The sequence below is a fragment of the Pistacia vera genome, unplaced genomic scaffold, assembly GCF_008641045.1.
Source record: "Pistacia vera cultivar Batoury unplaced genomic scaffold, PisVer_v2 Contig312, whole genome shotgun sequence".
In the NCBI taxonomy this organism is placed as follows: domain Eukaryota; kingdom Viridiplantae; phylum Streptophyta; class Magnoliopsida; order Sapindales; family Anacardiaceae; genus Pistacia; species Pistacia vera.
Genome location: NW_022196127.1, coordinates 379,517 through 392,298, shown reverse-complemented (window position 1 = coordinate 392,298; position 12,782 = coordinate 379,517). Strand labels below are relative to the sequence as shown.

Sequence of the window (12,782 nt, the reverse complement as noted above, 5' to 3'; positions counted from 1 at the left end):
AAGCGTTACAGGTGAATCACCCGTTACTAGATGTGAATTGGATTTTGTGTCGGAGCAATTTATTATCAAATCTGGCAACAATTTGGTAATTTAACTCGCCCGTTGTCTTTCTTAAAGAAAATTCCCGCCGCGTCGTACATTTGCAATCGCTAGCAAACACATTCTCAGAACAATAATTAATACTCATTTGACTTCCCAAACAGACACACACCAATTCTCCCAGCAACAGCGACAGCAACGACGACAGAGACCGATCAAGTGAGCCAAATCGAACCAACCAGAAAGCAAAATGAAAGCCAAAGCCAAATCGAATTGGAACCTCAAGACGAAGCTAGGATTGCCTGTCGTCTTTCTTGCTTGTTTGTTCTTCTTCCTCGCTGGTCTCTTCGGTTCTTCTCTCGTTTCTCAGGTATTTGATTTGATTTCACTTTTGATTGAAGTTCTTATTAATTCCAATGGTCTTTAAAATTCGTTGTATGTTAATTTTCAGTGGCAGGATTCTTCTTTAGCGAGGCCGAGAATGACAATATTAGAATCGGTGAAAGACAAGTATGATTTATTGCCTCATGGACACACAGGAGATGATTCACTTGCTACCATTCCTTTTCAGGTTCTTCATTCTTCAATCTTCTATTCTTTTAGCCTATTATTTATATGATCGATCGTTTCATAACGCACTTCTGGTTCTTAATTCATTACTGATTCTTTAGAGTTGGTTTTTTTATTATTAGCGTAATTAGGCGATTTTACTTTTTTGTTTTTTCTGCTACGAAAACATTTTTAACTGATTTTGAAGGCTTCTAATTCTTCAGAGGTTTCTGTGATTTTTTTTTTTTATTCAAGTAATTCCGATATTAGTGTTCTTTTTATCAGGACGAACAATGAATTGAAAGCTATTTAAGTTCGTGAGTGAGCCGCATAATTTGTTATTTGTTCATTTCTATTGATTTTACTTGGTTTAATGGAAGTAATTAATGGTGAAATAAGGTTGTAATCTGGTGAATGACGTAATTTTCTCATGATCTGTTTGCCTTTATTTTCTTACTTGTAGGTCGACTATTACAATCAGACCATATGTTTGATGAGATTTGTAGGGTTTAAGATGTAAAGTATTAATTAAAAGCTCGCTTCTGGTTGAAAAGTGTGGTTAGGAAGTTTCTTTATTGGATTAGGTAGTTCTAGGTCTTGAAATTAATTTCATTAATGTTCTAATGCTGAATTACACTTAGTTGGGCACTTTCTGAACTTTTTGAAAAGTAATTTTATAATTTATAATTAACTAGTGATTAATTAGGTAGAGATATGAAAGGTTATGAAAAGGAGCAAGTTTTTTTATGCTCCCACAATGCTATGCTTTTTATCCAGAAATAGTGGATCCCACATTAAAATTAGATAGGTAGAAAGGTGCAATTTGTTTTTAAATTAGTAAAGAGCACATAATCTGTAAGCATTAGATAGTTAGACATGAAGAAATCATTATATGAATGGAGTTAGAATTAATATATGTACGGTCTATCAAGATTTTTTTTTTGTCTTTCAATAAGCTCAACCATACTGAAAACAACGGGAATCACCTTTCTTACATATTTCAAAGAAAGTATTCTCATTTTGATGTGCTACCTTTCATATAGGTTTTGAGCTGGATGCCACGGGCTTTATATTTCCCTAATTTTGCAACTCCTGAACAATGCAAACACATAATTAATATGGCAGAGCCAAGCCTTAAGCCATCAACCCTGGCTTTACGTGAGGGAGAAACAGAGGATAACACAAAGGGAATCAGAACAAGGTATAGGCTTTATGCACGCTTGAGGTTTCAAAAAAAAAAAAATGTATTCGATATCTATGTCAATTGGTTGGCTCCATGGCTTTCTTTTAGTGATCCTTACCAATTGAATTGCCTGTTGGTATAACTTGTACAATATTTTACCAAACTCATCTACATTATGCGTGTGATTGTGAAAACCTGAAGTAAGCCCTGAACTTGTCTTTGTCACCCTCCCTATAAAAAATTCAGCTATATTATAGAATCCTGTATCTCAACCCATGCAACATCTTTTTGACATATACAGGGCATCTGACAGTAAGGATTCAGGATTAGTAACTGTGCATGTATAAAAGCTAAAAACCGATAAACTTTTTTTTATTTTTATTTTTTTGGTCTTTTAATCTTGAAGTTTCTCTTTAGAGAAATCATAGTATAAGCTTGCTGTCTCTGTTCAAACTTCAAACAGTTCTGGAATGTTTATTTCTGCTGCTGAAGATGAAACTGGAACTTTGGATGTCGTTGAGGAAAAAATTGCAAGGGCTACCATGCTTCCTAAGGTTCATGGAGAGGTACTGTTCACAGTAAAGTTGATAAACTTTTAATTCCCAAATTTGTAATCTTCAACTCCTTTGAAATTTCTTTTTCCTTATTTATTGCAGTATCCTGTTATATGTTTAAACAATCACCGTCTACAACTGTTATATGTTTAAACCTTTAAGCTTTCCAAAAAAATTTAAGACATTAAAGAAATGTTTCGTTTTTGGTTTTTTTTTTTTTTTTCTTTTTTTGTTGAATTACTTAACCTTTTATTTCAGGGAAATATTAAAATTGTCTGAGGATATCCACATGTTTCAGGCATTCAATGTATTGCGTTATGAGATTGGGCAGAGGTATCACTCCCACTACGATGCGTTCAATCCAGAAGAATATGGCCCACAAAAGAGCCAAAGGGTACATTTTAAGCCACAGTATTGCTGTTATTTGCTCATTCTTATCATTACTAATTTTTAGTTTTTAGAGTTTTATGATTTATATAGCATTCATGAATTGAAACATGCAAGTGCAACTGTGCTGTCACTTCCAACCAGAATTTGTGATGTTTGTCCCAAATGCAATTACAATAGGCTGTAGTTCCAGACATTCCATATTTTCTTGATAGTTACTCTAATTTGCATCTCTTATTTAGCTTCTACATTCTAGAATTGTCAATGAGAATATGCATGTGGATAGAATGTGCAAAAGTTTTCAAGATAGACTAGGTTGTACAATTCAAATACTTAACTATAATCACACTCAGTTAAAGTTTCCCAAATATGTTAATAATATTCTCGATCATCCTTCATACAGGTTGCTTCTTTCTTGTTGTATCTATCTGATGTTGAAGAAGGTGGGGAAACCGTGTTTCCTTTTGAGGTAAGATCAACACCTAAGTTCTTCCTCCTCACTTTTGGTCAGTCTTTTTTATTTGATGTATAGGCAGTCATCCTATTCTTTTGATACACAGGATGGCATGAACATGGATGGAAGCTATGATTACCGGGAATGCGTTGGTTTAAAAGTGAAGCCACGCCGAGGGGATGCACTTCTATTCTATTCATTATTACCAAATGGCACAATTGACCCGGTAAGTGTTCCTTTCAGTTATCAACGTTTTCATACTTATTAATCAGACTGATTAAACTCTATTTATCAGTGGGAATATTCCCGGCATAGAAAGTCAAAATAATAATAAGCTGATTGGCTTAGGGATTTGTTAACTTTCAACAGATCTTGGAAAACAGATTTCTTCTATTTAGTGGTGTCGATAAACTGCCAAATTAAACACAAGATGATTCAAATAATATCCTATATATTTATATCTTAATGTCTCGTGGTTGTGTCATTAATTAATGGTAAAAATAAAAACCTCCACGATGCCAAAAACCGTGACTAAGCGCACTTTCATATCGCAAATCTTATTTCTTTCTGTTCATTTGTGGGCATTTTTGGTATGTATAGAGATTATGTTCCGCTGCTTTTATGCCAACCTGTGAACATTTTCTTTCATTGATCTCATTATTGCTGTGATGAGAGTAATATTGGTTTGCAGCTGAAATCCCATGATTAAGGGTTTGTTGTTCTGGAAATTCATAATTGCATGGACTGCGATAACCAGTTCCATCCAAGATGTCATAATTTGTGGATGCTTTTGCAGACATCTCTTCACGGGAGCTGTTCAGTAATAAAGGGGCAGAAATGGGTGGCTACAAAGTGGATCAGAGATCAAGAACAATATGATTAAATCATTGTACATTTAGTTGCGATAATTTTTGTTCCATTCAGAGAAGCCAAAATAGATGGTTATGTTTAACTTCACTTATAACATCTACCATCTAATACCAATAAGAAAAATTGTTCGAATAATAGTGCCAGTATTATAAGAATGTCTATATGCCAGAGATTTACAGTTTACAACATGAATTTATGGTGCACTAGATCATAACTCTTGTACCCATGACCTAAAACATCTTTAACATCTGCTGTCTTACTATTTACCCAATATTAATTAAATTAAGATACACAAACCAACTTTAATTTTATTTTTACAGCTACTTAACTCTTGTAGTTTTCAAGAAAAAGGAAGGTTCAATAGTTATCCAAGGGGTCTGCCACGAACTTCAAATCTTCTATTTTATTATCATTATTGACAAGTGCAGCCCGCATTTTTATCAAACCATGAATAAGAAGGGAAAAAAAATGTGAATACAGGGGCCAGCCTTTCAGTAGGAAGAAGAAACCTGAGGAAGAGCCAGATCTCCGTCCTCTAAACAACTATGCAACGCATGATGATCAACTCAAGGATGACTATCCCGAACAACAGAAGTGAAAACTTGCCTAGTTGGCGTCTCAATTATAGAAAAAAAAATAAAAATTATACCACTCTTTTGCTAACACTGGGAATACAAGATTCAAAGCTCTACGAGCTACAGAACTTATCAAGGCAGAAGAGAGGAACCTCCTTCTCAAAGAATTAATATAACAATTAAATAATGTTTTCAACTCAATTTTATTATACATACCATGAATCACAAGTCTTTCAACTTCGAGACTAACTCCAGGTCCATTACTGTATTCATCTGAGAACATCAGCTTGTATTAGTTGGCGGCTTAGTCTTTCCCAGTTTAACACACCCATCTAAAAGCTGAATGTATCAGAGGCAAGCTTTTCTCTACAGCTCAAATATCATCAATTAGTTTGGCTTAGCTGCAAGGTTCTATATCCGCCTGACAATTTATATCTCAAACTTGAAAGTCAAAACTTGCGGGATTCAATGACAAAAAATTACTTACGTATAAACTCCTTGCTTGTAGAGTAACAGATATTTATGAGATTATGAACCTAAGTTTAGCAAGCCTTAAAACCGAACTTGTTGACTTCATGGTCTCTTCCCTATTCTTGTAATCAGATGCCTCTTTGCATACTTCAACCGGAATTATACAGCACATGTTTGAGTTTCACTACCGTAAATAAATTTCACTTTCATGTCCACCAATAGGTGATAGATGGAAGACACCAAGAATCCACCAACCGGAGCTTGAAATGAAATGGGGTAAGGAAATCATAATTTGTGGGAATCTTGGTATGGTTGCTTTCCCCACCGCTTCAATAAATACATACATCCAGCTGCTGAGAACAGCCCAAGGGCTGCAAAGGCTATCATTGCTGCATTCTCAATTTTCCGATAGTAGCCTCTCTGCAAGATTATCAACGCAAATATCTAAGCTCATATGTAATAAAAATAAATAAATAAGCTCAATGATAACGTTCATATGTAATACAAGAAATAAATGAATAAATAAGCTCAATTATAACATTATTGTGGAATAAAGCAAACATCAAACTAAGCTAAGAACATATAAGAGTCTTGTCAGGACTGAGATAAAACACTTTGAGAAGCAAGATTATCCAGCATCACAAAGAAACAGTAATATATGTAGTGAAGTTTAACCCAACTTCTAACCGAACTCACACAGGCTTTTTTTCTCCCCTGAAAGGATGGCATCTTCAGATTAGAACATATTCTATCTTTTTTCTGAAAGCTGGGTTTGTTTGCTGGGAGTAATCACCAGACAAACTAGCAGGCAAACATCAGGGCAAACAACCATATCTACTGATAAAAATGCATACTCTACACTTAAGCAAAAAAATTCAAAGTGGCTGTAGTATAAACATCTTCCAAACAATGGATTTGGAAGCTCATTGCTAAGCCAAACCACTGATATAATTAGTTAAGAAAATTCTCATATAAGACCAGATTCAACATGCTTGAGCCCTAGGTTGATCAGTTCAGCCAGGTTCCACAAAGGTTTATAGTTGCTTTATTGTGATTAACTAATGTGAAAAAGTATCTTCTCACAAAGGTCACCTCAGCCTAGTTACCAATTGTTTATTATAAATTGACCATAATGAAGAAAACATAGAAATCTTATAAGATCAATTATGCCAGTCAACACAGTATTTTTCCTGTCATAAGAATTATCATCTGTCCACCATTGTGGTCTACATCAAAGCCACAGATATTTGGATATAGCATTGGACAGGACAATCCTCAAACCCAAGTATATTACCCTCAAGTCTCCAGGTAGACAGGCATTACACCAAGAAAAGATTGATTGCTGCATTGAAACCAACAGTTCTATCATAGTCATCATTGGTGCATTATACAACACAAATATGGAAGTCAATTAGTGTTTCCCATGTTCCAAGATCTTAGTTAGAAAATACGCACTTGCAACAGAAAAAGCAGAATTGCTGCATTTGCAGGAGCTAGAGAAAGGCTTATCATCCCTCCACGCAACTCATTTGGCACATGCCTGCAAAGACAATGAGAAACAGATTATCAAACAATAAAAGTTCACTAAATAACTTAGTTACCATAACATTAAAAGAAAAAAAACTAATTCAACGTACATGGTCCTCAATCTAGCAAGTGAAGGCAGAATCAAGCCAACACAGGCATGAAATAAGCAGAACAATGTGACTAAGACTCCAATTTCCTGCAAATCACCGATAGATGATGTAAACTTCTATTTAGTGCCAGAATCAGAATGGGTAAGCATAAGTCTTTTTCTTTTTAAGATATGTGCCATGTTCATACCTGATAATCATAGGCTATTATAGACAAGACAAACCCCAGTACAACAAATGCATACAATAGGCAGTCCTCAGTTCGAATTGAAGATGGTCCACTAATGAGCCATGGGAATACAGTGCTTCCTAGCATTCTTGCACCAAGCAAACATGGATATATCAATCCTAGATGCACTTCTCGCCCATCAGCCTAAAATACATGAAAAATATATAATCACTTAGCATGAAATAACTGCAAGTTAGCTTCTTAGTTTTTTTTTTTTAATATTTTGTAAAAGCATCCTTTTCAATTGAATAATTAATTTGACCAAATTTGTAATTGTAAAGCATATATGACACAGAAAGACTTGAGACTTAATAAGACATCAGTTCTTTCACATTTAATTACATATAAGTCCTTAGCTTTTTACTTGCTAGACAAAAAGACAATATGAACACAATTTAGTGAATTTCAACTCCACTCTTACTTCAAAATATGTATACATTCTGCTGTTTTCTTTATTTATAGAAAATTGTCTTTGAGAATTCCTTTTTCAATTTTATTACTTAATAAGACATCAGGTGCACAATAGGAAATTACCCAGAGAAAGGAAAAAGGAAAACAGAAAGAAACAACATTCAGTAACAAATATATGACATCATTGTGTGACATTGGTTAGGGTGTTTAATATTCTCTTCACATTCGACCACTAAGCACTTTTACCCAGTAAATTTGACAAGGTGTAAACAAACAGTTTTCTTTTGAGCGCTTAACCTGTGTTAGAGAACTATTTATCCTGAAATTTCAACAAAATTAGTACACTTTAGCACCAAAACCTAGATTTCACCAAAATTCTATGTCATAAAATGTGAAGAAAAATCAAAATAAGACTTTCGCGAAGCTAGCCATAATGCCTAAAATTCTTGAAGTTACAAGAATCTTCAGTAATGAAAGGAAGAAAATGAGTAATGAAAACCAAAAGTGAGAAGCAATTTTTTAACTTTTCCAATAAGATGTATGATCATACCACCAATGTTGGGGCCCACAGAATCCAGAATACTGCAATCGAAAATTGGAGGCAAGCTTGTGCCCAAATCAAGAGCCATATCCTTTTATCTGGTTATCATACACAATTCAGCAACGATATAAATTATAATGTGAGATGATATTTTATTCAAAGTAGTCATAGCAAACAAAAATTCACTCTATGCTNAATTTAGCGAATTTCAACTCCACTCTTACTTCAAAATATGTATACATTCTGCTGTTTTCTTTATTTATAGAAAATTGTCTTTGAGAATTCCTTTTTCAATTTTATTACTTAATAAGACATCAGGTGCACAATAGGAAGCCATAATGCCTGATGTGTGACATTGGTTAGGGTGCTTAATATTCTCTTCACATTCGACCACTAAGCACTTTTACCTAGTAAATTTGACAAGGTGTAAACAAACAGTTTTCTTTTGAGCACTTAACCTGTGTAAGAGAACTATTTATCCTGAAATTTCAACAAAATTAGTACACTTTAGCACCAAAACCTAGATTTCACCAAAATTCTATGTCATAAAATGTGAAGAAAAATCAAAATAAGACTTTCGCGAAGCTAGCCATAATGCCTAAAATTCTTGAAGTTACAAGAATCTTCAGTAATGAAAGGAAGAAAATGAGTAATGAAAACCAAAAGTGAGAAGCAATTTTTTAACTTTTCCAATAAGATGTATGATCATACCACCAATGTTGGGGCCCACAGAATCCAGAATACTGCAATCGAAAATTGGAGGCAAGCTTGTGCCCAAATCAAGAGCCATATCCTTTTATCTGGTTATCATACACAATTCAGCAACGATATAAATTATAATGTGAGATGATATTTTATTCAAAGTAGTCATAGCAAACAAAAATTCACTCTATGCTATAGGGTTTTCATATGCGAATAAAACTATGTGCAAGAACCAATGTGTACTAATCCAAGTACTAACATTGAAAATTTGAAATTCCCCCAAAAATAAAAATTCAAATTTTCAATGTTAGTACTTGGATTAGTACAAATTGGTTAGTGCACATAACATTACTCTTTCATATGCATCCCTAAAATTCTTGGACTAGGTGACTCGTAGTATGCCATATTGATCATAATATGTATTAGAAACTAAATTAAGGTATGCGCAGGTAATTCCTTTGGTAAATCAATAATCAAATGGATATTCACTTTGCTAAGCATTCTTTTTTAGAAGTAAAATGGCGGAAATTCTATAAAAGACCAATTCTATAAAAGTACAATGGCACAAAAAAATTCAAGAGCACATGATGAGTGATCAGTGGTTGAATCCTCATATGATAGAATAACACCCTCATATAATCAATCTAAACTGAAAAGAAAAGCTAATGCTACATCAAGAGATTAAAAGCAATGCCATGACTTTCAGGAATAAACTACAAGAAACACTCTAACTCTCTTTCACAAAAGCAAATTAATGAATTTGATTTAATCATAGCTAGAATGATAAGCAAAACAGTCCATATGAATGATAAATGCAAATTAAGTGCAACAAATTATAGAATAGTCTCTTATCAATAGCGAATGAAGTACAGTCACAGTAAAGCAGTGGCTCCAAAACATGTTTATCTAAATCATGGATGATATCATACATGTCCAACACATTTGACAATGCTTTCCATGCATTTGACACCACAACCATCGAGCTTAAATTAAAACTGAAGAACTGTCCCACTGAAAATATCAAAAGCACTATGTATTTGTTTTTGAAAACTAAATTAGGCACTAAATACAAAAGTAAAAAGCTTTTACCACCAAAAATATGTGTAAAGAAGGATGTCTTATAATCCTTAAATTCCACTTGTGGATTTTCTGTCCATCCTCTTGTGACGAAGATGACTCCTAATATTGCCAGGAAAATAGATGCATTGGAAGGAGATGCAATGCCTTTCTCTACATTAATCCCCACCAACCAGTTCGTGAGTATTTGACTTCCAATTAGGGATGCAGACTCAAAGAAAGTCATTAACCAAAAGGTGTCACTCAAAGAATCTTGCCTGTGCCCTTGCTGCAAAAAGGAAACACATAAACAATCATGAAAAATTTATCTACATGTGCAGATGACGTAACATGGTAATGGCACCAAAATGTTAAGGGGGTAAAGAAAACTGAAACCAATCTTTTGAATACAAATTTATTTAAAAGAAAAAAACAAAAAGGTATATTCACCACGTCTGTGTGAAATGCAGAAGCAGAAAACAAAAAAGATTATATACACAAACCTTTTCATGTTCAACAACCACCCATGTCTCAAAATTAAAAGAAAATACTGAGGAGGCAAGTGACAAACATATATTTGCAACCCAGATGCCTGGATGCACTGAAATCTTCTTCCATATACCAACAAAGAGGTGCAGGATGAAGAACACCAAACAAACTTTCTTTCGACCTCTACAGTACACAAACATGAAACAATCAGTTACAGAGCCCCATAATTTCCACATAAGAAATCCTAGTCCATGAAGATGCTGTCAAAGTGTAACACAAAATAAACTCTACTTTGTCAAGCTGTTCCAATACCACATCCAATTACTTCATCAATCCATTAAAATCAATATGTAAAATATTATAACTCAAACTAAGGATATTATTCATGGATCCCCAAAATATCAATGAAAAATTATTTTCCCTTTCACTCACAAAGACGATATCATATCTTAATTTTTCCCAATTTACACCCTACACAATACAAGCTCTTAAATTCCAAAATAATTTATACATTATTACTCTTCTTTTACAACTGAATCCATAATAATTCACAATGTTGTTGGAAACAAATTAACAAGTTGATCACTCTGAAATTTCTACCGCTTCTAGCAAACTTTGCATGATTGATTAACGAAAACACAATAACAAATAAACTTACATTAAATCAGAGAGCATGCCTAGAAAAGTTCCAACAAAGAGAGCAGCTGCATAACCAAGACACAGAAACAACACCATCTGTTCCTTACTAACACCGTAATAAACCAACTCATACTCTCCGAACACCGACCACAAACCTTCCATTACTGAGACCAAAACATAACAATGCAATTGAAAAATAATCAATAACCCAAATTAAAAAAGATTACTTAACTCCACAATGAAACGGAGGCTAAGGTTACCTGAAGCGAGGGAATAGATGAAGAGAAAGTTTCGTTGAAAGTGAAGAAACGAAGAGGAGAGTCCAAGGTCGAAAACAGAGGAAGGTTTGGTTGATGAATAAGGAAGGACAAATATGGAGACGAAGCACGAGAGGAATATGAATATATGGAGAAATGGACTTGGCTCCCAAACGGAGCTTTCGATTACGACGGCCATTTTTGCTTCTTTAAATTTTGAAGCGATAATTGAGAATAATCAGATCTCAGAGAAACCCTAGATCATAGATAGTTAATAAGAGATATACAGATTGTAAAAGTAAGTGTGTTAAATAAGAGTGTCAGATCGGTATGGTACTTGATGAGAATTCTGTAATAGCAACTGCTAGTGCAGCAGATGTAGTAACAGGCTGGTAAAGAAGAAAGATGAATTTATGTGAAACGTGCCGTTGATCAAGACGGTGCGTATTACCCCAAAAGAACTTAAAAGGATTGTGTTTTGTTTTTCCTTTTCATAGTTTCTTTCTCCAACATCTTGTGTAGTTTTCCTTGTATTATTACTTTATTGGAGCCACATAGATTAATTTTGTGTGGATATAAATGTCATTTTAAGGGAATATTTAAAAAAAGGGGATTGGCCTTGGCCTTATGGATGGAATATTGGAATGCGAAATAAGAATTTAAGAATGGTATCTTTAGAAAGCATTTTATAGATGTTTTTGGACTCAAATAACATTTTATATATATATATATATCTACGGAATCGGGACTCAAGGCCTTCACGGGGTTGAGTTACCAAATTTTGATTATTCATAGCAAACCCTAAAGAGGAGAACGATGATAGACGAGTAATTGGTGGCTGAAATGTTAGGTGTTCTGAATAGGAATGGATGATAAGTTGAAAGGTGACGATGAAGGTGATTTTTGATAAGTGAAGCAATCGAAAATCACAAAAATTGTGCATTGTTGCCGACGATTGGAGGTGGGGTGAGATAGGTTTTGATCAAGAGGCTGAGGAGAGAGCTTTCGTGGTGATAAGGTGTGTTGTTGACGCTGAAAACAAGCCCTATTTGACCTGGGTTGTCAACGCCGACGATGTAATTTGAAATGTTTTTACAAGATTTCAAATTTATAGGGACTTCTGTGTAATTTATTAGGGATGTTTTTGTTAGATTTCAAACTTTTAAACATGCTAACATCACCAGTTTGACCCGCCGGTGAAACCAATTCAACTGATCAAACCCAGACTCGGACCACTTTGTCGGGTTTCAACCCGAACCAATTTTAAAACCTTGACATATATATATCTTGTCCATAAAATGAACATTAATAATTTAAAACTTATACTTTAATATCAATTCTTTCTAATCACTAAAAAATCAATCATCTAACAATCATAAAGAGAATAAACATTCCTACAACAATTAAGAATTGTTATTAGAATAGAATATTGACCACCCACCATCAACAAGATCAAGCCTTAACTATCACGCAAATTATATTGCTCCAATAAAATTCCTTATACAACTAACTGAATAAGACCGTTCATAGAATTGTAATAAATGGTTGAATGGTGACGCTTACTTTATATGTAGGACATTAAATTAAACTTCATTTTCAAAAGTTTAATCAACAACCCTCTCTATAAAAGCCACCACAAACCCATAGTTATTTTTACATTAAAACTCCAATTTTAAAAGCTTTATTCATACATCATGAAAGGAAATATGCTAAAAGTATAAAATCCAACTACCCTGTCATAA

General features: G+C 34.0%; 2 protein-coding genes across 4 annotated transcripts; one reads left to right on the top strand and one right to left on the bottom strand.

The window, feature by feature from the left end:
• Positions 1-4,168, top strand: LOC116136376 (probable prolyl 4-hydroxylase 9). Of its 2 annotated transcripts, none has more exons than XM_031422093.1 (8): positions 1-409; positions 491-610; positions 1,632-1,789; positions 2,235-2,337; positions 2,624-2,719; positions 3,116-3,181; positions 3,273-3,392; positions 3,858-4,168. In XM_031422093.1, exons 1-8 carry the CDS (start codon positions 290-292, stop codon positions 3,873-3,875), a joined length of 801 nt encoding a protein of 266 aa, XP_031277953.1. In that variant the 5' UTR covers positions 1-289; the 3' UTR covers positions 3,876-4,168. The 2 variants fall into 2 exon arrangements, with proteins under 2 accessions (XP_031277953.1, XP_031277952.1); XM_031422092.1 differs by having other exon boundaries at positions 4-409; positions 3,963-4,168.
• A 489-nt stretch (positions 4,169-4,657) lies between these two features.
• On the bottom strand, positions 4,658-11,522 carry LOC116136391 (molybdate-anion transporter). 2 transcript variants are annotated; one of them, XM_031422108.1, is made up of 10 exons: positions 11,044-11,522; positions 10,803-10,947; positions 10,159-10,327; positions 9,689-9,944; positions 8,609-8,697; positions 6,907-7,089; positions 6,720-6,805; positions 6,538-6,622; positions 6,377-6,424; positions 4,658-5,502 (listed from the first exon to the last, which is right to left on the bottom strand). In XM_031422108.1, exons 1-10 carry the CDS (start codon positions 11,237-11,239, stop codon positions 5,368-5,370), a joined length of 1,392 nt encoding a protein of 463 aa, XP_031277968.1. In that variant the 5' UTR covers positions 11,240-11,522; the 3' UTR covers positions 4,658-5,367. The 2 variants fall into 2 exon arrangements, with proteins under 2 accessions (XP_031277968.1, XP_031277969.1); XM_031422109.1 differs by lacking the exon at positions 6,377-6,424 and having other exon boundaries at positions 11,044-11,520.
• Between the last annotated feature and the right edge of the window lie 1,260 nt (positions 11,523-12,782).